General features: G+C 41.9%; 1 protein-coding gene across 4 annotated transcripts in view; it reads left to right on the forward strand.

Moving 5' to 3' along the window:
* The window catches only part of NUP93 (nucleoporin 93), a 74475-nt gene that overhangs the window by 38652 nt on the left and 10529 nt on the right, over nucleotides 1–25294 (forward strand). For all 4 annotated transcript variants that reach the window (XM_036390225.2, XM_036390227.2, XM_036390226.2 and 1 more), the window contains 9 exons: nucleotides 7664–7726; nucleotides 9441–9569; nucleotides 16017–16091; nucleotides 18170–18259; nucleotides 19546–19685; nucleotides 21299–21431; nucleotides 22403–22560; nucleotides 24046–24211; nucleotides 24995–25088. In XM_036390225.2, the coding sequence (XP_036246118.1) occupies nucleotides 7664–7726; nucleotides 9441–9569; nucleotides 16017–16091; nucleotides 18170–18259; nucleotides 19546–19685; nucleotides 21299–21431; nucleotides 22403–22560; nucleotides 24046–24211; nucleotides 24995–25088 (1048 nt within the window). The remainder of the gene's footprint in view (nucleotides 1–7663; nucleotides 7727–9440; nucleotides 9570–16016; nucleotides 16092–18169; nucleotides 18260–19545; nucleotides 19686–21298; nucleotides 21432–22402; nucleotides 22561–24045; nucleotides 24212–24994; nucleotides 25089–25294) is intronic.

The raw sequence follows: 25294 nt of genomic DNA on the forward strand, positions 1-25294 counted from the left end.
AGGAAGACAGGATCACTAGAGAAAGTAGCACTGTTGTTTACACTACTTTTGTGTTGCATTAACAATTGCTGTCAAAAATGATCTGTGCAGTGCAGGCTGGTGATTGTATGTGAAAGAGAACTTCATTCTAATCAACTTTGCTGCAAAATTTTGGATTAAGAAATGTATTATCTTGGGTTTATGCCATTAAAGTCTTTGTGACTTGGAAAAAAACCTACAGCATTCCCATGCACTGTGCAGCCCAACATGACAAGGCAACAATTTTTAGAGTCTAAGAATGAGAAACTAACTTGTGTAATTGAAGTTCTGTTGATTTCACTGTGATGGAGGGGAAAGACAGAACAAATAGTATGGATAATTACTAATATTTTAATAATTAGGTACACTGTGTAAGCAGTATATGAATTATGTATATTGCAATGGTTGATATATTGTGGTGTTTTTTAAAACTCGTGTCCTACTTCATTCATTTTAATTTCACTTGGATTTGTTAAATCTTGGAAAGGTCTCTGACATATTTTTAAAAAAATCAAAAGTACACAGGAATGCTGCAATGAGTTTTCATGTTATGTCAGGAGTTAAGCCACATATAAGTACAGTTTTAAATGAAATACTGAAATCTCATAGTGCATGAACTCACTGAGCGTCCTGTGTTGAATTAGAAGAAACTAAAATTAAGCAGAGTCATCTTTCTTGCCAGCAGTGATGATCTCCATTTATACACAGAACAAGCAGTGCCACATAGCAGAGTTCGATTTTGGCGCTGCTGAGTGCCTGGCACAATATTGCTGCAGGAAATCTGAGCAGTGGTATTTTTCTAGACATTTCCAGTATGATAAAGCTGTGCTTCCGGTATGTTTCATAGTAAATTTTATTTCTATTCACTGCAGATACCCGAGCTCTCCCGAGCCACATGCTGCAGACGTGTTTTGGAGGACGGCGGTTGGGTGTGGGATGTGGTGATGCCTCTCAGTGCTGGGGATGGTTTGATATTAAGTGATGGTTTGGTATAAGCCTTCCATGCTTATTGGATGGTGTCCTGGCTGAAGTGAGTGCTTGGAGGTGTTTGTATTTCTTCCCTTCAAGCCTGTATGTCTGAGGAACGCATTTCCAGTCTTCACTTGCCAGATTCAAACAGGCCCAGCAAGAGTCAAAGAGCGTGCACCATCTGCCCCTGCTTATGTTAGAGCTGATCCGTGATTTTCCCAAGGAATGCTTCTTTCAGCAGTTTGAGTTTCTCCTGTCATGGCTAGAAGGAATAATGATATTTATCCAACACAGCAAAATCCAATGTTCCTGGATACCGTCTTAAGATTACTGTGAAAACTGCATAAGTTTCACAAATCAAACAGTCTGAACCAGTAAAATAATACAGAAAAGAGTCCTAGATCTTTGCATTGCAGGCACTAACCAGCAGCAGAGAGCTCTTTGTAAATATTTGCTTAAGGCTCACTCTGTAACACGGATTAAAGACTGTGTGCAAACCTGGTGACTGCATCAACGTGTGCCCATGGCGAGGTAGGGGAGGCCCATTCCTGCCCAGTGCTTGTCTCTAGGAAAGGCTGTTCTGTGCATCTTCCATGGTGCACACAGCCCCAGGGAGAGCCTTGTGGGCAAGTGGAGGTGCCTCTCTTGTTCTGCACTGTGCATGGGCTCCAGCCTGGCCTGCATTGACTCCTGCTGCTGCTGGTGTGAGGCCCAGGTTGCTGCTTCTCCATCACGAAAGGAAGACAGTATTGCAGCTCTGCAAAATTTGATTTTGCTGGAGCAGGAAGCCACTTTAAAAACCCTGAAGTAATCTTTAAAATTGCTACTAGTCACGCAAGGAGGCAGAGATGAAGCCAGGCTTTGTATATTTTAATGATTTACTGCCACTCAAAGGCTATTGGCTTGCAGGGTGGGGAAGAACTCTCCTAGCTTGACTCTCAAACCAGCTGATCCATGAGTATTGGCTACAAGTGTGTAGCACAGGTCACAGTGCACGGGGGGATGTGATTTGACCCCTGTGAAGGCAGGTAGCAGAGCAGCAGATTTTCCCCAAGCCCAGTGTTTGGCTGTATTAGCACAGTTCTGTGTTCTAGTTATTGCTATGTGCTTTTCCCTTTTCAGCTTCAACACGGCTGTTGCTTTGAAAGTCTCTGATGCAACAACAGGCTCTTAGGTCTTATCAAACTCTAAAGCCTTCTGGTTTTTCCCTGCTTCTTCTGTTCAGTCAACAGGGAATTAAAAATGTTACAGGATTTCCCACTCTAAACATGATGGTAAGGAAGTTGAGAAATGTATGTTTTAGTTTGACAAGTGCAGCTGTCTTAGGCTAGGCAAATTTTGTATTGCTAAATCCTTAACTTGAACAATGTATAGAGCTATGGCATGAGACTCGTCAGACTGTCCTTTCCAGTGGACCTTTTGGTCTGTGTACAATGATGCACTCCTTGCCTCTCATGCAGCTTTGAAGTGATACTGACTGGTGAAAATAACCCTTCTTTGGGTTACCTTCCTCTCTGCCCTCTGTCTGTTTTGGCCCCATAGCAGTTTTGCCATCTGAAGCTCTCCAAGGAGGAAGCCAATTTCACAAATGCTCTTGGCTCGTTGTGCTTGGTAGCTGATCTTTGGGCATCTGCCTTGCTGCTTTGAAGGGCACAGTATTGCACAGGCCAAAGAATGCAGTGAAGCTGCTTATCTGCATGGCTTTAGCTCAAAAAACCTGATGCTTTCTGAAAAACAAATCATGGGAGATCTATGGAAGCTTCCATATTGTATTCCACGTGGTGGTGTCACACATACAAAGGGAGAGTGAATAGACTGAAACACTGCCCATGCTACACTGGTGTGTTGCCATCCTCAGGAATACAATATTTGGCCATGACTCTTCACCCTTTGGCCTATTTAAAGCTAGCCAGCAAGCTCTGATGCTTGTGTCAGCACAAACAATAATTTAGATTTAAAAAGTGACAGGTAGTTTTGCTTCCTTTTCTGTTTCCAGAGAGAACATGACCAGGAGGGTTGTGCCAGGAGTCTACCTCAGGAGTAAGCTCAGAAGTATCCATGTTTTCAGTAGGATTGTATTTAGCAAATTGTTTCTTAGAATTGCTAGTAGAAATAATAAATTCAGGTGCTTCACCTGGAGTTGCCAGAGTGATTTTTGTTAACTGTCCCTGCTGGATTCACTGGATCTACTGGAAATCCAGCACTTGGAAATATTTTAATCAAAGAGCAATTGACTTGAAATGGTCCCAGATTGTTCATTTCATTTTCTTCTTTCTTTCTGTGCCAGTGAAAAAGTACCCATTGCTGTCACCATCCAAAGCCTCAATATACTATTTGGCAACACTCGCCTTCTCTTGACAGCTTGAATACTAAGATCAAGTATTAAAAGTATGGCCTGGCTGATGAAAGTAATTAAGAGACTTCTCTCAGCCAGGAGAGTTTACTAACCTCATTTACTGCAGTAAATGGAAGAGACTTTTCAGTCTCCTGTCAGAAAGGACCATTGGTGTGTGCAGTGTGCCCTTTTGTACTGATAATGAATTGCTGTAATTCAGGCTGGAGCAAGGCAGGTGCTGGTTGCTGTCAAACCAGCCTGTGTCAGTCTGTGGCTGAGATGAGAGATACTGGTGCAGCAAGCACAGGCTGCCAGGGCTCCTGCCCTGCCCTTCCACTGTGGGGCCACTTCTACAAACTATCATCGAGGGAAGCAGGGTGAGGCTGGATTTCAGCAAAAAGGGCAGACTGTGAGATCAGGCTGAAATTCAAGGTGTAGGAGATCCAGGAGGATCTGGAATGTGCTTAGGAAAGATGCTGAGAGTCAGTAGACGTGTAAGTGTAAGCGGGACTGAGCGAGAAGCGGGAACCCGAAGGTGTGAGAGTGGGTGTGTTTCTGTGCCTGTGTCCCTGTTTTGCAAACACCATCGCATCGGATATTGTACAAATGGTGTGTGGGAAATAGTCAGCAGTGAGTGCTGCAAAGAACTGTGATGGAGAAGAGTTATGCTGCTTCCCTTCCAAACTAGATGCAGGAAGGATGTGTGGGAGTCAGACAGTAAAAGAGAGGAAAATCAAAAGCTACTCACTAAAGGAGGGCAGAGTGATGTGACATTAAGGCTCTGTGAGCTTTTTGCATAAACCTGCCTCAGGGAAGTAAGATTTTCGTTTTCAAGCAAAATCCAGGCTACACTGGGATCCCTGCACTGGCAGAGCTTGTGCAGGGGGAGCTGCAAGGTGAGGTGTTCACCTCTGAGATTACAGCAGTGCTGGTGTTGGCTGTTCCTATCTTTGCCATCTGCCTCTGTGAAATAGCCTTTTGTCTCCTAACAATAATCTCTGTTCTCCTCCCGCTTTTTTTTCTCTTTGGATGCTGAATATGAAGCAATGTCTGTTACTCGTTGTACAATCAGCAGCACCTCCCCTGAGAAGGCAGCTTCTGCTTTGTGGGCCGTGCACTCCCCGTGCGTGCTGAACGCTGCACCTCCGTATCCTCTTACAGTCTGCCAGCGTTCGTGGCAAAGTCAAACCTGGCCTCTGGGACTGCAGAAAGCTTTTAGGGCACATGTAACTGGTGAGCACAACCAGCACTGTTCACAGCCCAGCCTTCTTAAGAGATACGTGATCCCTTAGAGTGACCTGGGATTTCTGAGGACAGCAATTCTCTGAGGTAAAGTGCATCTCTGCCATGTCTCTGCCTATCCTTGCTCCGGGGCTCTGCTTTTTCATGCAGAGGAGGTGCATTTGTGTACATTTATGTATATCCGTGGAATTGTGTTTGGTGATCACAGTGTAGTGCGCCACTAGGTGGCAATGCAATAAATCCAGGGAATCCTGCAGCCAGCCAAACGCACCTCACTTTCTTAACGAGTGAAATTCTGGCCACCAAAGCCTGGAGTGGCACCTCTAGGAGCTCTTATTTGGCCTAACTAAGTAGAAGCAGCTCTCACAAGCAGTAATAGGAGCTCCAGCATCAGTTACTGAAACTCCCTCTTCTGAGGTTTAACAATTAGCCTGTAATTAACTGAAGCTGAAATTGTCATGCTAGAGTCATAATGTTTAGCACAAGACATAGGGCAGCCTTTTTAAAATGTATTTGCCTTTTTAAAATGTATTTCTCCTTAATGAGGCATTACAGATGTTATTTGGAATATGTGAGGATTTTATTTTGCTAAAGAAGTAGTTTTTGAGATTGAAAAAGACAATTATCATCCTCTAATTGGCATTCGGTGTAATGTGATCCCTTAAATGGACCTTGTAGAACTCTCTGGGAGCTGGGTGGTTTCATTAAGATACTCAGCCTGGATTTACTGACATCAAGGGAAGCTCAAGCACATCTTAAGTTACTCTGTTGATTACCATCGGTGCTGTGTACATTTCTAGGCAGGTACCTGCTAGTGCACACATCCCTGAAAGGAAAGAAGGGAAGACCAAGGGCAGGAAAGATAGGACTTGTATCTCTTGGGATTTTCAGGAGTCCAGTGCTCACAGAGCAAGCAGGGCGCCAGGCATCCAGGACCTCTGCAAGCTCACACCCTCCATCACATCCAGGTAACTGTAGGTATGCATCTTGAAGACAATGGGCTGGTTTTGCCTGTAAAATTAGCAGTGTTGTGAAAACACAGCTAACACACTGTTCTCTGCAGCATCAGAGCTCTACCATCAGAAACAGGTCTGTCTCTTCTGTTCATGTATTGGTGTGTGCTCTGAAGGTGTAGAAGCATTGCTTGTTTTAATTCCAGGTAATTTTTCTCCATTTTAGGTTGAAGGTGGGGAAATTAAAAAAAAAAGGAACCCAGAAAACTCGTTGTCCTCCCAAAGTCCTTCTACCCATGCAGGCAGGGACAAGCCTTGCAAGGCACGTCTCCACCCCTCTCCTGCACAGAGCTGAGGCTGGGTCCTGGCCCAGTTCGGTGACTGCGGCAGCCCTTGTCTCAGTGACAGCTGCTGTAATAGCTGGTCCCCAGACGTGTGCAAGGATCTGGATTTAGCTTCCTTTTTTTCAGGTTGTAACTGTGATTTCTCTGTGGGCATTGTCTAAAAATAAAGCAGGACCTGTCTGCTGGTGAAATGAAGAATGGGCTGGCTCGGGGTGACCGCTCCCTCCCGTGTGTAATTCAGGGCTGTTTCTGGGGAACTGCACCGCACGTCCCTTGGAGGATGGCAGCTTGTTCTCTCTCTGGTGTACAGAAAGGGGTCACCTTCTTATTTCCAGCTGAAGGGGGACACGGCCTGTCCCATGTACCTCAAATGCTTGTTCTACATATTTCAGAAGGAGAGGGTGCAATGCCCTTTATTTCACATGCTGGTGTTGGGGAGCTGGAAGCAAGCAGCACACCTATGCGACAGTGTCCTGCCAGATTGCTTCAGAATGGGGAGATTTCAATTGCTCCTCACCTCCCAGAGCTGAGTATCACTCTGTGATACTTGGGGTTGTATATATTACTCTGCAGGGCAGTTTCTAAGACCTACCATTAATATGTTTTTTCCCAAAAGCCCAAATCTCTGTGTGTCACTGCAGGAATTCTTTGCAGGAAGATGGGGAGACTAAAAGGCACAAAATTGTCCCGATTCCTGACAAATTCAGTTGGACACTGCTCCAACTGTGTTTTCTCTTTATAAAAACATAAGGCATGGTCCACTGAGTTCCCTCTCTCTGGGTTTGTTAGCAGCTTTTGGTTTTAGAGCTGTGGAGTCAGTATACAGGCTTTTAAGATATTAGCACTTAATGGAGTTGATAATTTATAGCTGATTACTTCAGAGGGATACAAAAGCTTCTTCTTCTTTTTTATGACCTGAATAATGATTAAGTTGAAGTCTGGGCATACAAATCAGCTTGATTTATTTAATTGGTGATGTAACAGTGAAAATTCAAAATAAAGATATGCATGTTAAAATGTGATAAATATATCCTATTGTTGTCTCTGTGTGCTATTGCATTTTACCCCACAGCTACTTGTTTAAAGTTAAAACTTCATTTTATATTTCCTAGTATAGGTCATAAAAGTAACCTTTGGGATTAGGAGCTAACAGCTCATCTAAATCAGTTTGTTCACACACACCTGGCCTCTTTTAGATTTACTCATATATTGAGAATTAAAAATACAATTCTTCCTTTTTTACCCACTCCAGCTGTATTCATGGAGAGAAGTTGTGTGGTAAACTTTTTCTGTATGCTTTCCAACTGTTTAGTTATTTCCATCCTTCCACAACTGACTATTTTTAAGGCTCTTTTTCACAGTTGTATCGGTCCTCCAAGAGCTCCACTTCTGCCTGAAGCTGCCAAGTCAAAGCCTGTTTTATTTTTTTTCAGCATACTCAAGTCCAACAATCTTATCTTGGCTTATCACTCCTACCAGCTTTCATCCTAGCTCCCTCAAATGGAGAGCAAGAGGAGGCAGATGCTGGGACACAGAGATAAAAGAGAATAGAAGCAGGACATTTCACTTGGATTTAATGCATATTAAAAGGGGGGATTTATGCATTTTTATTTTCACATTGCTCTCGATGGGTATCTTACTGTACCTTTGGTGAAGTAAAGTGACCTTTAAACTTCTTGGGACTGGACTGCAGAGAGAGCTCTGAGCACTTCTCAGAGCTGAAAGAGCTGAGTACTACAATATGTATCTGTTAGTGCAAGGCTGATTTTTTTGGTTGAAGCTCTGTTTCTCCTTTTCTGCAGGGATTCCTGAAGAATGAAAAAGATAATGCATTGCTGTCTGCCATTGAAGAGTCTAGGAGGAGGGTAAGTTGGAAGAAAGCACCATTGTTTTTGCTGGAAAACAGAAACAGGAGAGGTTTGCAGAGTCCGGTTTTCTTCCCTTGAAAGGGATCAGTACTTAACCTGTAAGAAAAAGACAGAGTTACCCTTCCCCCTTCATCTCCTGTATCTTCACCTCTGAACAAATAGTTGTTTTGAAGATCATCTGAGCAGCAACTTGTTTACTGATAAGAAATTCATCTAATCCTGTTTCTGAATCTATTTGTGCTTTTGTATCTGTCATGTTCTGGGACAGTGATTTTCACAATTGAATTATGCAGCATGGAAAAATGCTTCCTGTTGTTTGTCTTGTAACTCCTTCTTGGAAATGTCATTCCATACTTCCTAGTGCTTGTGTTATGATTGTTTCCCTCCATGTATCCTGGAGGCATCAGGTTTAGAACTGAGCCTGTGTTTCTTTCAAATGATAAGAAATAGTACATAAGCATCATTAAATGATTTCAATTACATAAAATTATCTGTAAGTATTGAAGCATATTTAAAACCCTGTGATTATAGTGAAGGTACGGGTAAAACCTATATCCTGCCATGAAAGTATAAAGTGAATTTTATGATGTAACAAAGAAACACAAATCTTAAGCTCTAGTTGCATGCTTGCACTGTAATTAAATGTTTGCCAAATGTCATTGTCTCTTATCAATTCTTTCTTCTGATGAATGTTTTGCTCATTAATTGACAATATTCTAACAGTGAACTGCAATGAAATGAAAAACTTAGCCAACCAAGACATTTAGTTAAGTACATTGCAGCATGGAGCTATGTGAACAGGAAAGAAGTAGAAGACACAATATAGCTTATTCTCTGTTTAGAATTAGTGGAGAGTCTCTTATTTCCTGTGGTGGTATACCTGAGGCTGTTAGTCTCACCCCAACAATAACAGAAAAGGTAGTGAAGCATCTTCTTTATCCTAATGCTATTGCCAAAATAAGGGAATATTTCCCTTACTGAGGGAAAAGCTGTTTCCCCCCATATGTTCCCCAGTTGGATCTGAAGACAATGTAGCACATCAGCCATTTTAAAGGTAAAGGTTATTTTTTCTTGGGATTTGATTTTCCTGTATGCTTTCTCAAGTTATGTTCCTGATGAAAGAGACTTCCTGATTCTTTGACACTGGTTTATTTTCTCTTAATATTTTGATTTTTATTTTATCCTATTTCCCGTTTAAAAGAAAAACACACTGCTAAAGACCTGAAAATGACTATGGGCAATAAACACACATCTTTGTTAAGCATGCAGCAAGTCAGACCTTTGTAGCCTGCAGGGAGGTGAAAAGCTAGTGGTCACTAGAGAAGTTAAGTCTCAACAAGCCACACAGATCAGTGATGAACCTGGATATTGTGTGTATGCTGCTGAGTTAAAAAAGGAAGCCTTCTGATTTTCCTCCTGCTCAGATTCCTGTGCTGCCATGCCATGGAAGAGACAGTTTCCCTCTTTTACCAGCTGGGGGTATGTGAGAGTTGTCTTAATTCCACGTACACCTACTTTCTGAATCCCATTGTACCTGAACAGGAAGACTGTTAAAATAACATGCAGCACACCATTAGCTCTTGAGGGCTGACCTGGTTGATCAATGTAGTTGCTATTTTCTGTTTCATTTTTGGGCTTGTCTATTCATAGCAGAGGTAGGCTGGAGGGTGTTTCTATATGTTCCTTAGCTCTTGTTCTTCTTCACCAACAGACTTTTGCCATGGCTGAGGAGTATCACCGAGAATCAATGCTGGTTGAATGGGAACAGGTGAAACAAAGGATTCTTCATTCTCTGCTTGCATCAGGGGAAGATGCTCTTGATTTCACCCAGGAGAATGAGGTAACTCTGTCTTTCTAAATGCTGTGCACAGTCACGCACAGCACTGTACACAGCTGGCATTCCAGTACTGCTGAAACCACCTCTGAAATATTCTGCAACTACAACTCTGTGAAAATGAGAAATATCCCTATTTAATTCTAGAATGGCTCTGACTAGCAGAATGCATTGTCTAGCAGAATATCAAACCTTTGTGATGGTTTCTATTTATTGGCTGATGGGTACAGGCAATGGAGCTGCTATTGCTGAAGCTGTATTTTGAGCAACATATGTGCTGGCTGGAAACTTGGTCAACAAACTCATTCTAGGTCAATATACCCAGGGGACAGAAAACACACTGGGGGCTTCAGGAAACCCTTGTGATGTGACACCAGAGAGTTTCTCAGGTGCAGTTGTGCTTATACATGGGTCTTAGAATGTCTCTTCCCCTTATCACTGTGGGGAAGTGATATCACTGTGTGCTAGCCTGGATTTATGGCTTTTCTTAGGAGGCTGATAAAGTCTCTCAGGTTTCTTGGCAAAACCAAATGAATAAACAACAACAACAAAAAAAAAAGCTTTCCTTTTTATCTTGCTGTGTCATCCAGATTAGAATTTTGTACTGCTCAGACCTCTAGTGTTCAGGTTAATCCAGCAGTGGCCAAATCCTTTGGGCAAAACTGACCCCGTGTTTAACAAAAGAGATATTGACTATCATCTTAAAACATTCCTTATCTTCTGTTACAATTTAAACTTCACAGTTTATTCTCTTAAATAAAATGTTTCAGTTAAATGAGTAGAGCAAAGCAGAGTTACCTGCAGGGTGTTGTGAACCCAGCTCCTCTGAGCTGAAAGCATCAGACAGCAGCTGTGGTCCCTGGAGCACAAAGTTACATCACTGCTGCTGCACTGTGCTCATGAAAATGCTCACCTTGAGAGGAGAGGGGATAGGGAGTGGGGGGATGCAAGTTGCTGTGCTTTCAGGCTGAAAAAGAGACACATTTTTTATAGCCATGTTCTCCACCCATGGAAATGAATTCTTGTTCATTGGGATGACCTGCAAGTATACTGAAATAAAAAAGCCCTTGATGCTAATGTGGTATGACCTGTATAGGGATTTGGAAATAATTAAAATTGTTAATGAAATGTCCCATTCTGATTACTGTTCTTTTAAATATAGGTTAATCCCAGTTAGCATACCTCTTTTTATAGAGGCTGTCTTCCCCAGAAAATACTTTACTGATACTTTACTGGGACTTCTCAAAGGTTGTCCAGCTTTCCAATATTAGAAATGCTAAATAATGCAGACTGAATTAATTTTAAACTAGGATCAGCTATCCCATTATTTTAGGATGTGAATCTGAAGACTTGGCAGTTACACTGATAGCTTCTAACATATTTGATTTGTGTGCTAGTTACTGGTATGGGGTTTTCCTTTTGGAATGTGGATGTTAACTGCTAGCAAAAGTAATTTAATAACCCACTCTGAGCAGGTAAGACCCTTATTCTGGTGTTTCATTGCCAAATGGATGCTATCCCCAGTCCGTGGTACTTGAGATGCCAAGCATCAAATTGGTGTGAGGGAGGAGGAGAGGAAACTCAGCTCCTAATGTTTCTGGTGAATGTGTTTAAAGACTCAATGTACACTATCACTCAGTAATACTCCATCCACTCTGTTTCAAAGTTTTCATAGTAGCAGTATGTCATTTCAAGAGCATTTAAAATCCTTGATATATTCTAGTCTTAGCCTCAAGAAGTCAAAGGTCTGAGAGGTTTGAAGTGCATCTACTGTGTTAAAAGCCTGTTATCTAACCTCCCCACAGCAGGTTGTTCTTCTAAAGCCTTGTTCCAGTCAAATAAGTTTTTTGTGTGTATGTGACACAAACAGACACAGCCTGTAGAATATAGTAGAGCTTTAATTGATATCCTCTGGAGATGGAGAATCAGCTGAAAAGGCACAGATCCAAACGCAGCAGGGGGCCGGTCTGCCTGTGAGCTGATTCTCAAGCTTTGGGCAAGCTAATTTGGGCAGAGTGAAATACCAACACATTATTCATGGAAATAAGACCAATTAACAAGCAAACCTCACGATTCAAAGAACCTAGTGCAGGACTTGCCATTAAGGTTTTCTGTTTCCCCCTTGTCCTTCAGCCTGGCCACCTTCTTGTCAGGGAAAACCAGAGCTGATAAAAAGGTGCTTCTTGTGGGGCTGGAAAGGGATGAAAGCCTGACTTTTGTCTTCAAGGTATCAAACACCTATGGTCTGAAGGTATTTGTCCTGACTGTTGTGCCATGAGGTGCCAAGGCGTTTTCTTGATCCTTTTCCAAGTTTTTCCTTATTCCAGGTTTTTCTTTCTTCCACCTTTGCCACAAGCTCTTCCACTCCTGCTGCCAAGCAGCACACTCCTGCAGTGATACAGAAACACTGGCACCTCTTGATTTCTGTTCTGCCCCTCTGTAGCACATCTTCATACCCCTTAACTCCCAAGCACTGCAAGATGCTTTCTACTCCACCACAGTGTATTTTGATGGGGTTTCTCCAGCTTGGTCTCCTCCCTAGATATTCACTGCATCTACTGGCCAAGCCATTTGGAGTGCTGACAAAATGTCTGCCCAGACTTCTGCTGAGGAATGTGCATATGCATATGAGGGTGATGAATAATGCATCTTTACATGCACGGGGTTTGGTGAATGCTTGGCTGAGTGCAAATGAAGGAGGACTCCTTTGAAAAGCAGCATCGATTGGCTAAGTGAATTTAAAAGACAAAATGTGGTGGCAGTGCAGCTAAGCTGCAGCTTTGAGAAATGGATAATATTCAGAATAAATATTACAGTTCTGAATAACGTTTTGGAAAATTCAGGGCAGGGAAAAGCAAAGGTGGTTGAGAAAAACAGCAGAAGCCATTTAAGCAATATCAGACTAGAGATACAGCAAGATTCGTGTGTGCACTTACACTTCTGCAGTCCTTTGCACATTACCCACTTTTCTGCTTTTCTTTTTGCTGCTCCAGTTAAACTTCAGAACCTGACCTGTTTTGAACACATCTTTCATTATCTTTTTTTTGCTTGAAACTTGGTAAGTTCTGACTTGCCAGCAAAGGATATCCTTCCTCACTTTCCCCCCATTAGTTTGTAGAGGGGAAAATCCTTCCCTTCTTGGGAAGGATTGCCTACACAATCCAATTCTGTGATTCAGGGGGAGCCCTGTAAGTGGCCTTCCCCATGCTGACTCACTGCTTTAGTTTTCCTTTTGAACTTTCCCTTTAGCACAGCCATGTGATAGTTCAGTGAGCTAGTGCTTTCTTGCAGTTTAATAATTCAAAGGTGAAGCCAGAATGCACTCATGAGATGGGAAAAAGTAGGAAATAAGCTTACTTCCATGGCTCTTTTTCCATAGGAAAGGAAAGTATAAGAAAATTAGGACAAATTACAGACTTCTTGATTTATTTTTTTTTTCCTAGTGCCAAGTCAGTAGAATTTAAAGAATTTAATTTCAGTGTGGCAGTTCTCAGCTGCAGCAGATAGTTAAGAAGTGTTTCCTAAAGCATAATGGTTAAACTAAAATTGGAGAAAGGAAAGGAAAACCCAACCCCAGAGCAGTTATTTCTTAGTTTCAGGCGTGCGCTTTTGAATTCAGATTGTTACCTGAATTGTTTGAACCCGGCAGTCACACACCAGTCTCTGGAGTGGCAGCCACATGGGTGCTCTTTGGTGCTGCAAAGCAGAAAAGAGAACAGAGTCACAAAACAAAGCCCCAGTCCCTGGGTGTCTGCTGCTTGGGCACTGGCTGAAAATGACCCTAAGTCACTATGTCCTGGTCTTCACTTGCTTTAGGAGATGAAACCTCATCGGTAATTAATGACAACGTCCATAATTTAGCATTACTTTAAATAACTCTGCATTTATCGGGCTCGGCACAGGGAAAGGCTGCAAAGCACCATTTCTGCCATCGTGTCTGTTTCCCAGGAAACCTGCTTTAACAGTTGCTTTGTTCTTTAGAACAAAGAGTTTGTCGGGTTTTAGGTGGGTTTAAAGGAATTTGTGTCAGATGATTTGGCAATGAAAGAAAAATGCAGATGCTTCTGAATATCAGTACCCACTAAGAGGGACTGTGAAGAATATTTTTAGTGTAGGTTCAGTTGCAGAAAGAAAAGTGAAATTGCTTTTTGAGTTTTTTGTAAGGCGTTTCCATAGCACCTGAGGTTTAAATGCACCTGCCTGATTTTGTAATCAGGTTAAACATTATTTAAATAACATTATTAGTGAAAAATGAATGCAGTAATAAACTAATTTCAGCCATTTTAAAGGATTGTCCAGATTCATCCTTGGTACTTTCATTCATTTATATTTCATTATATTAGGGACAAACACTGCTGAGTATTTTTAATTCTGTAATCAACTGTTGTATGCTGTGCAGAAACCTGTAACTACAGATATCACAAAGCTCTTACAATTTTTTGATAGAGGTCGGTGCCCTTATCTTCATGTATGAATTCCTAGCCAATGCAGAGCAATGTCTTGGCCATTCCAATTGTGTAACTTCTTTTGGTTTTAAATTTTAACTGGTGAACACTTTACTGATCAAAACTCCTGGACTGGGACAGTGATTAGTAGTTGTCGTTGTAAGGACATATGCTCATGAATGTAAGAGAGGTCTTACATGATGGAAGATATTCCAGGCTAAACTAATACCAAAATAAAATTAAATTAACTGAGAGAATGTTCAGTGCAAAACTGATCAGTAACGTGTCTGGAAGTTCATTTGTTTATGTTATTTCATTTTGAAGTTGGGTTACAGTTCCCAAAAAAATCGAGATTCTTTTGAAGACTCTGCCAGTATTTCATCCTCATTTGAAACAAGAAACTGAGTGATGGCAGCATCTGGAGAAAAGCTGTCCATTTCTGGATCTCTTCCTGAAATCCACACAAGCCAGGTCATGGCAGGAACATGGCTCCTGCCATGCTGCAGTCTGACAGGTGTCAGCAAAGCTGAACTCTAAAGCTGATTAAACTGGAAGTGAAAACAATGTTTTTTTCCATTGCGTTTGGGCTTTTGTTTGTACAGGCAGCAAGTTGGTCACATTTAAGGGAATTCTTACAGGCAAGACTAGAGCACATCCTTAAGCAATCCTTGGAGGTGATCCTGTCTGCACTGTAAGGCACTGCCATTCTGGGTAACCAGTGTGAGAAGCAGTAAAGCTGTTTGACCATATTGCTTAGGTGCACTGTAACAGCTAATGAGGATGTGCAGCCAGTTGTAACTGACTTGGATGGTAAAAAGCTTAATTTTTAAACTCTGCAGATGTACTTGCCCTTTCTCGGAAAAAATTACTGATTCCAGTTAAGATGAATATCCATGGCCTTGAGTTACATGGTAACAAGCTTGAAAACCTTGCTTTGCTGAAAGCTTGTCTGTTCCTTTTTGCTTGCCCCAGCTATGTCAGTTGGCTTCATAATAAATATTATGCTTCTGAACTGAGCTTGTCTTGCTTTGATCTTCAGACCAGCATGACTTCTGAAGCAGCTGATATTAAAGGACTGTTTACCTCAAAGGATCTGTCTTTAAAATGATTGTACTTTGTTTTTCAAACTCAAGACTTGCAATGCTGATGCTGAAATGAAGAATTACATTCTTTTAGAAAACAGGAAAGAGCAGAGAGCATGCTCAGAGTATTCTTTTCTCCAGAGTATTGAACATAAATGTTCAGTGGTGGCTGTACTGAGAACATACCTGTGCCTTTGAGTAAATACTTTAAATTGCTTTATGTAGCATTATACTATTGTGGCATGTTGTATTATGAGTTTTATAAGAGTATAAATTTTGTATGCCGTGATTCCATTGGCTGTCTCTCCCTGCTCTAGGCTCAAAATATCTCAATCTTGGCATAGTCTCTGTGGGTAAAAAGACAATTTTTTTCAGGTCAGGATATTGCCAGCGTACTTCCTCTTGCAGCAGACCAACAGTGGGGCACTTTCCAGCACACAATTGAATGCTGCAGTCCTATTTTGTGTCTATATCATGGTACTGGGACAAAACTGGACTATCAGATCTGCCAGATTGGATCTATTTGAGCTCGTCTGTTGAATTCTATATCCTTGCTGTGATCGAGGTTCAGAGTAGATGCCTCACAGCAAGACATTGACAAGAAGCAACCTTTCAAGAAACAAAAGCAAAGAATTAAAATTATAAGGTGCTACTAAGAGACACTGATGTCCTGATTCTAGAGAGCTAATGGTTGGTTTGTGCACTGAATAAGGAGGATTTCTGTCACTTTAGAAAGTTTAAGCTATATTGGGAAGATAATGGGGTATTGCAGTGAGACTGCATTTTTTCTCTGTAGATGGTTCAAAACCCTGGCTTTAGTTCTGTCAGGAACATGGTTTCGCTGTTCTTTAGGAGCACATGTATTGGTAAAATGCATTGTGGCAATTCTAAAATTCATATCTTCCTGTATGCTTCTCATTCAACAGCCCAGCTATGTTGGGGAGGTGGGGCCTCCAGGTCGCAGCTCCATGGACAGTGTGGAGATGGCATATGCTCGTCAGGTGAGTGGAAGTGAAAAAACTTCATTAAACACCGTGTCCTGTGTGGAGAGAGACAGGGAAAATAAAGATTGGCACTTAGTGTAAAGGAAAATATGGTAGGTAAAACATGAAAATATCTGCCTAGAGATAAAATGCTATTGACAAATGCATAAATCTTGATGCTTTTAGACACATACTCATCCTGCTTGCTACAGGATATTTTTTGTCAAAAAGAGATCCTAAGCACCATATATGACTGTAGAAAGCATTTATGCTTGTAAAGGAAACTGAAATTCTTTTAAGTTGTCAAAAGCAGATTTTTTAGGATTTGTGTCAATGCATAATTGTTTATAAATGAAGGCTTTATATTCCCTTTATTTTCATATGTGGAAGATAATTTTTCTCGTGTATGTGTGTAGGAAAAAATATGCTGAAGTGTTAATCCTGATGTTTGTTGAATTATATCCTATTTTAATGACATTGCTTATGAAAGGCTTTAGTGCATCAGCTATGAATTAACATGCCTGGTAGCATTAGACACCCTCAGAAAATTTTCAGGGAAAACTGATAAACCTTTACATAACCAATTTGTTACTGTTGTTATTTGAGATTATCTGTTTACCAGCACTGTTGAGAACAAAATGAAAGAAAAGGACTTGATTTTGCAAAATGGAATATGTGAAACGATGTTGCTTAATTTGCACACAATTACTGTTATTGTGTGCTTTGGCTCAGTCTGCATTGAGGCAGAGACAGCTTGTGCATCTGTTTTCCTACATCTGCATTCAGTTATGGTAACTGGGAAGAAACTAATAGCAAAAGGTTCATGGTTGTGCTGATAAAGCGTACGTTTGATTTAGTGGCTCTTAGTAGCTTGTTAATTTAGTTCATATCTACTGTAATATACCCACAGTAAAGGTCTTCTTTAAAGCATAACTGTCTGTGCTTTGAAGCCATCAGTGTTTCTCTGTGCTGATTTTGGGTATGGGAAGCCCAGTCTCTGTAGCAGTCCTGGCTCTGGGGTGGCTGTGGAGTCATCATGGCCAGTGGGCCCTTGTCAGGGTCACAGGCTGTGCACAGACTGCTGCAGTGTGACCTGGAAATGTGATGTTTGTGGCCACCAAAACACTTGGTGCAGTCACTGCATCCTCACAGGCTGAGCTGTCCTTATGTCAGCCTCCTACAGTGTCAGCAGTCTGTGTGGGGCTCCTGTGGCTTCAGTGGGGAGCTGGGAGACCTGGAGGTCAGGCAGGAGAGCTAGAGATCCATGCTGCTTCTCTTTATCAGCAGCCATGAAACATGTTTTAATTACAGTGAAGTGGTTAATTGTTCTTTGTGGATAGTTCAGACTGTCTCACAGGAACATGGCGACATCCACAGGCACATTTCACTGATGCTGCATTCTGTTTGCAGTCCTGAGCTCTGCATCTTGTCTGCAGCCTGGGCATGTTGTAGTAGTGCTGCATGCCAAATGGAGTTAAAGTACAATGGCATTGCCTTTCTTGTATTGAGAATTGTTACTTTTGGACATAATGGAAGGTCTTTGGATGGAGAGTAGAATAAACAATAGTAGACAAAGCTCAGTTAAGATCAAGAGTTAAAACAGGGAGGTGTGTGTATACAAGGGCAGGCTCTGAAGGGTCAGATTTCTGTTCATTTCCCTGTCTCAGATTTCCCTGAATACTGCCACAAACCAGCAAAATCCTGTTTCTTTCACATCAGCAGGTAGGAGGCTGCTGTGCAGGGGAATATCACAGCCATCCACTTGTCAGGTCACTTGGAATCTTTGTCCTTCAGCAATTAGCTGCAGTTAGTCTAACAGGGCATTCAGCACAGTGCTCTGCCATGCAAAACCCCTGAGCAGCTGGGCTGCTGCTGGCCTTGGGCAGGCCTGGGGCTTTGAGGTGGCGTGCAAGCTTGGGTGATGCTGAAGCCCATTCCTCTACCATTGGGTTGGAAGTGGCTGATGTGGGAGAGAAGCAGAGGGACTTGCTGGGAACACTGGTTTTGAAGCCTGATTTAGATTTTGCTGCTGTGTCTGAGGATGGAACAGAGCATAATATGTATTGTTAAACATGCTTACTTTAATTATGTTTTAGATTTATATTTATAATGAGAAGATAGTGAATGGACATCTGCAGCCTAACCTGGTGGACCTCTGTGCTGCTACTGCAGGCCTGGATGATAAGGTACTGCCAATAAGTTAACATAAGGAAATGCATTTAAGCTGTTTTCAGGCTGTGATTAACAGCCTGCTGACATCAGGGGGAAAAATACTGATATTGCCAAAAAAATTGCATGGCTCCGCAGAAAACACAGAGGTAATTCTGGAATTTTCTCCAGTACAGCAGGACCCACCTGCGATGAAGTTGGTCATGGTGAACATTTCTTAACACAGTGAGGAGGAAATGAACCTGACGTCCCATCATAAGTGACAAGCTGTTGAGGGAAAATTGCTTTTAATTTTAAATAGATTCTGTTGTGTTTGGTTTACAAAGTGTGGTCTCTTAGTGTCCTTTGAAGGTATTTAGTTGGGGGTAAAGGGTCTTCAATCAGACTCTGCTAGAGCTGAAATAGGCTCTCATAGCAAAGGATAAAACACCTAGGATTGACTTTAAATCAATTATCTGCCTGCTTCCCTTTTTTTCTATTCCTTTTATTGTGTTGCCTTGATCCACCCTAAAAAAGAAAACAAATGCACAAACCTTGGAGAAATGCCTGGAGGAGAATACTGAAGCACGGTCAAGCTGTGAAAAAACTGTGCAAATGGGGAAGGCAAAAAGCTGCTCAGAAGCTGAGGGGCAAACCCTTCAATTGGATCTGAATTACAGATGTGCATCTTCTCTCTGAACAGCTCTGTTTGTTTTGCAAGGGACAGCACGGGGAGTTTCAGTGTTCTTGCTGCTTTGAAGCACCAAGATCAAAGAGCTGCCCTTGCCCAATTGAACAGTGCTGTTAGTTCTCAGTATTTTGCCATTTCAGCAGGGATGCCCTAGTCCTGTAAACACTGATACGATCTTGTCCTTGTGAATAAGCAGATCTGGATGGTTTTTAACCTTTCTTTATAACTGATCAGTGATCAGTGTCCTCTTAGTCCTTCTTATCACAGCTGATGGCACAGCTTTCCAACAGCAGCCAGAGCCATTGCTTACAGGAATGCTGATAATGCTGTGGTATATATTGAGTAGGAAGTGTGAACTAGAAATAATGAGCAAGAGCCTGAGTACCAAGTACCCAGCCTAGTTTTTGAAATAGTTGTCAATTTTTGGGAACAATTGCAGGTACAACATTTATAGCCATCTTCTTGCACAAGAATTATTCAAAAAAAGCCTGTGAAACTTGAATTCTGTGGGACAGAAGCAGCTTACCTTCATGACTGTGTCCAGTATGTCCATTTCAAATCTAAATGCAGTCAGAACAGTGTTGTTTGTTCATCTCTGTTCTAATTGCTGGGGCATGGAATGACTCTTTACAGAACATCTCTGAGATGTGGGCCATGGTGAAACAAATGACCGACGTCACCCTGGTTCCTGCCAGCGATGCCCTGAAAGTCAGGACCAACATGGAGGTGCGCATGGAGTTTGTGAGGCATGCTCTGCACTACCTGGAGGAAAGGTGAGATGGGTGCTCTCAGTACACATTGATGGAGTTCCCTCATAAGAAGCCACAATGACTTTGTAGTGCACTTAGAGTCAGCTACCTCGTGCTGCTCACAGACATGTCTCTTGCCTGTCTTTTTATTGTGCAGGGCTTAGAGCAACAACTTGAATAAAAAACTGTTCTAGTTTAACAGTGTTCTAGTTTAAAAGGCCTTGAATCCATGGGGAGGTTGTTTAGAAGATGCAAAGACTTTTATTCTTTTTTCTATGTTGCTTATAAATATTCTATATCTGTATGGTGATATGTGGGGGTTTTTCACTTGAGGAAAGTGATCTGTTTCTCTTCAGCAAAAGAACATTCTCTGTTCTATATGTTCCCTTTCTGATTGCTGGTTGCTGTCAGCAGCCCGTGAGGACAGCATGGGAACAAACCTGGTGCAGTGAGTCAAGTTCTGATCATGCCATTTCTTCACTGAAAAGTTTTTGGAAAATGTGAAGAAGCTGAAGTTGAGACATGTAGCAGTGATTTTCAGACTGTAGAAAGTGGTTTGCTGTGTGTATTTGGAAGTACTCTGGGGCCTAAGCTCCTTGACTGGTAGAGTTCTTGGAGAGATGCAGGGTGTGAAGCTGCCCAAAGCCAAATGCCCATCACTGCACATGTGGGTGGATGTTGCAGGGTCTCTTTTCCAGTAGCTGCAGTGTGATGCCAGCAGACTCTTCCAGCCCTGTGCAAGCAGTAACTGCAGGGTGGTATGTGGGCATTGGTTAGGGACAGAGGTTGTATTGGAGCACAGAAAGCACTGTGCTCTGACACAGCACTGTGGGAAGAGATGCCTTCACCTCCTGGCACAGAAGAGATGCCTTCACCTCCTGGCACAGCCTCTTCTTGGCCCTGGCAGTTGGTTGTCACACCCCATCAGCACTCAGTGTCACCCAGCAGTGGTGGCAGCTGCTGCCTGCGCACAGAGGAGCAGATACATCGGAAGGCTTTTCTGTTCCCAGTTCCTCAGTCTCAGCAGAGTGCAATGAACCAGTGACTCTTAACCTGCTTTGCCACATATCCAACTTGCTAAATTTTCACAGTGCCATTAACTGCTAGCTGAAGTTAGGAGTTTGTTATATGTAGTACTTTCCCAAGGCTCCCAACTGTGGAGATTAGACCTCTTTAAAATTCCTGTTTTCTCTGGGATTTTCTTCTGGTAAATCCATAGCCCTAAGGCTGATATTTTTCCATAGGGCAGGGAGGAGAGACAAACACATCTGTGGTATTTAACTGTTCTTTCATTATAGGATTGAGAGTTAAAAGTATTAGGGTGGAAAGGCTTTTTGCCAGTTAATATATTTGAGCTTAACTTTGTACTACAAGAACCTAATAAGAGGAACTTGATAGTTCCTGAACCTGGAGCAGTCCACCACAGACTCCAGACCTGGTGTGTTCAGAGACTGCTAAATACAAGGATCTTCCTAAACTGACCAAGATTTGTGCCTCATTTTGTTTTAATGATAATGTTTGAACATAGAGTTAATTTGCATTAAATGGTTAGTTCTGTCAGATCTCAAATGCACTGGATGTTTTTGTGGCAGGTGTGTCTCAGTCTGTTCATGTTTGTTTTGCTCGTGTTGTTTCAGTTACAAAAATTACACTTTTGTGACAGTCTTTGGAAACTTGCACCAGGCTCAGCTGGGTGGAGTCCCAGGCACGTACCAGCTGGTCCGCAGCTTCCTGAACATCAAACTCCCAGCATCAGTCCCTGGTCTGCAGGTAGGGGCAGCACTGTCAGCCTCTGAGCTAAAATAACACACATCTGTTCACCCACTGCAGAGGGGGAGCCAGGGCAGCCTCCAGTGGCTTTTCTGTTGGTTAAGCTGCTTTCAGGGGAGCAGGCTCTTATTCCTCTAGAACTTTTCACTAGGAAAATGGGAGATGGCAGACAAAATCGCTCTTGAATTCAGACCTAGTCCCAAAGCATGGTTGGATGTTCAGTAGCTTGGGTTCTAATTCTAGAAATTATGGTGTCTTCTGGTCGTCATCTTAGAAATCAACAAGCAAGAATTAAAATGCATTATGATGGTTCAAAAAAGCAGTAACTTTATCTCCCTGTTTTGCTTTTTCTCTTTTTTTCCATTTATTGTAAGATGGTAAAAACATCACTAAATGTCTAATGAATTCATCTGAATTGGAGCCTGGGCCTTTTATTTAGGAATCTGAATAAAACCCTTCTTACCTGCATGTAGTAAAATGTGCATAGCTGTGCATCTACAAAATAATCAGATAGGCACTCCAGGTTGAAAAATTAGAAATAAAACCTAAATGAAGAAATAATAAATTATTACACTGGAGTACACACAGCTACGTCTACCTGCCTCCTCTTACCTGCTGAGATCAGTGATTAGTTTAATATCTTTGTGTTTCAGTGAAAATGTTTTTAATGCCTCAGTGGCCTAATCCAGATCAATCTCCTGCATGGGGAGGATATCATATGCTAATTCTGGGATTCTCAGAACTGAAATCTGGGCAAGCAGAAGAGAATCACACCTTTCACTGCTGAGATGTGTAGAGCTTTGCCAGGACTTAACCCTCATGACCTCTGGCTTCTGTAACAAACAGAATTTTTTACCAATATGAGTGTGGATATAAGGGCAGAAATAATAAATGAGGCACTTTGATAAAGAAAAATCATTCAAATATGTTGCTTTTAAGAAAAAATTAAGTGTGTCCTGCTTTCTTTTCAGGATGGTGAGGTGGAGGGCCATCCTGTGTGGGCACTGATTTATTACTGCATGCGCTGCGGAGATCTGACTGCAGCCATGCACGTGGTGAAACGGGCTCAGCACCAGCTGGGAGAGTTCAAAACCTGGTTCCAGGAGTACATGCACAGTAAAGACAGAAGGTAATTGGGAACTAGGAAGGATCCTTGTGAGGGGTGGGAATTGCTGTGGAGTAGTGAAATTATCAGTGGTTTGGTAGAAACACAAAAAGCTCAGGTCTCTTCTGGTGATGATGGTTGCCTGAGGTTTATATTACCTACCTAAATTACATGTGGAAGTTTGCATATTTTAATTTGTGGCTTTGAAGTTGAGAAATCTCAACAGAGAAAGAGTTGTTTGAAAATAGTCAAAATTTACATTTCAAAAATAATACAGTGTGGTGCAGCGTTACTTTTTACAGAAGGATAAGCCCAGTATAACAGTGGGATATGGCATACAATAGATCAGATTTAATCTGCTGTCACAAATCCTGTATCTTTTTATTTCCCCTGTTGCCTATTTTAGCTGAATTTCCTTTGGGGAACACTTTTACTACACCTGTTTTCATGAGAATGCCACACAGGAAAAGCAAGCAGTGTTTGTTAGAGGCCTCACTCTCACATCTTTCTTGTGTTTATTCTCCTCTTCCAGTTCTTGCTGTCCAGCACTGGACAGAGGCCATTGGCCAAACTGCTGCTGATGTGGTTGCAAAGTGGTTAAGCTAGTGCACCCTAAGGTGTGCTCTGAACTCCACAGTGGTTTTCTTTCCATCTTTTCACTTGCAGTGAATTAAAAAAAAACCTCAGAAAACCAACAAACAGACCAATAAAAAATAACTAACCAAGCTAACAAAATAAACTGAAAGGATAAAAATCCAAGTGCCATTTACCAAGTATGGTATGCCATGGTATTCTTCTGTAAATCAACCTGTTCTGTAGAGAGTATCTAGGAATGCTCATTATATCAAGGTTGTTGCAGAAACCTTGTTGAAGATACTGTCACTGTTTTCATTATAAACACTTTCATGAGATACAACATAATAGATTTATTTTGTTTTTATTACAGCTATGAAAAAGTGCTGTGCCTTCAGAATTTGACAAACAATGCCTTAGTCTAGAACACTTTATTGATTAAATTCTATTAAATTCTCAACAAGAGGTTGCAAGAAAAAAAACAATGACGAAGAACATTATGGCAGTGTTTTATAATGATGAAAGTGTCTCTCCTGAAAGGCCTCATGGTACAATGACCTACTCACTTGTTAGTTACCAACACAAAGACTTACAAAAATGTTGTGAGCTCTCTTTTTCTGAAATGATGCAATAGCAGAGTCAGACAAGAACAGCTCATCTGCCACAGTATTATTGTACCCCAAAGAGACTGTCATATGTGGACTCTTTCCCTGCAGTGAGCATTTGAAGGTGATCCTCCATAACTTGAATTATGTGTTTAAATTCATGTATGCATCTTCAGATATGAACTGGAAATGCAAGAAATATTGGCCAGTGCTTGCTGTCATTATGCCTTTGCTGTTGATATAAACCTATTTATATTGATTTGTATCCAGGTTTCCTCATATAGGAAAAATGGGTTTCATGTCTTTTCCTTCCATCTTGTCTTTTCCTTAGATTGTCTCCTGCCACAGAGAATAAACTGCGTCTTCACTACAGACGAGCTCTGAGGAATAACACTGACCCCTACAAGAGGGCTGTTTATTGTATCATTGGTCGTTGTGACATTACAGACAACCAGAGTGAAGTTGCTGATAAAACAGAAGATTATCTTTGGCTAAAAGTAAGTCTGGTGTTGGGGTTGTGGTGTTTGATTTTTCTTTTTGTAAGAACAGGTCTAAATGGTACCATATTTCTCCACTGTTCTGCTACCCTTCCTACTTCTAGATCTGGTGTTCTGCATCAATGGTAGCGCATGTGACCTGACCTTGAAGAGAGTGCAAGGCTGGGAACCTGAATCGCAGGGCTGCTCTATTTTCCTCTGTGCTATCAGGTGTTAGTTTGGGTACAGTTGTCTTTGGAAGTGTCATGTTCTTCATTTGACACTGATCTTTGTCACCTGTTATTGCAAACAGTATTAGCTTGCTACAGTGAGGATTCTTTGAATTCTCCTTCCTGGGCGGATGTCTGAAATGTCAGTGTGAATTGACCAGACACAATGCTGTCAATGTCTCTGAAGTCCTTACAGTTTTGGCAAGGGCATGATAGATACTGGTTGGTACCTGTTTCTCCTCTTTATCAGAAAAAGGGTGGTAGAATGATGTATTTGTCACTATTGTATTTGTGGCAAAAAATGCTGTTTGAGAGTGTTCAGAGTCCCAGCATCAGAGTCTGCTGACATGGATGGACACAGAACCGTGGAGTTATATCTGCATGGATTTCAGCTGCTGCTGCCTTAGAGATCTCTGCTTCCCAGCAGTGCATGGAGCTGATGTTGTGACTAGATGCAGTTTCTAATCAGTTGGTTAAATCCTAGGAGGGGCTCAGATGGAATGAATATCTTATAAGTGCATTCCTTGTGCAAGGAGAAATACCTGTGCTTCTCTTTTTTGGATGTGCTTTCTAGCTGAACCAAGTGTGTTTCGATGATGGTGGCGCGAGCTCCCCGCAGGACCGGCTGACGTTATCACAGTTCCAGAAGCAGCTGCTGGAAGACTATGGTGAGAAACCACAGAGTGATGTCTTACCTGGGGCTCTGCTTTTCTGCTGAGGGCACTTTCCAGTTGTTATTACAAAAACCCCAGACTGCACAAAAACCCTGCAGCTTTCCACTAGTGACAGGCATCTTCTCTCCATGGACAGCCTGCTTCCCTGGAGTCGTGCCAGATTTCAGTAAGACATGATGAATGAGTCCCATGTTTTCCCA

The sequence above is a fragment of the Molothrus ater genome, chromosome 12 (genome assembly GCF_012460135.2).
Source record: "Molothrus ater isolate BHLD 08-10-18 breed brown headed cowbird chromosome 12, BPBGC_Mater_1.1, whole genome shotgun sequence".
Classification (NCBI taxonomy): Eukaryota; Metazoa; Chordata; class Aves; order Passeriformes; family Icteridae; genus Molothrus; species Molothrus ater.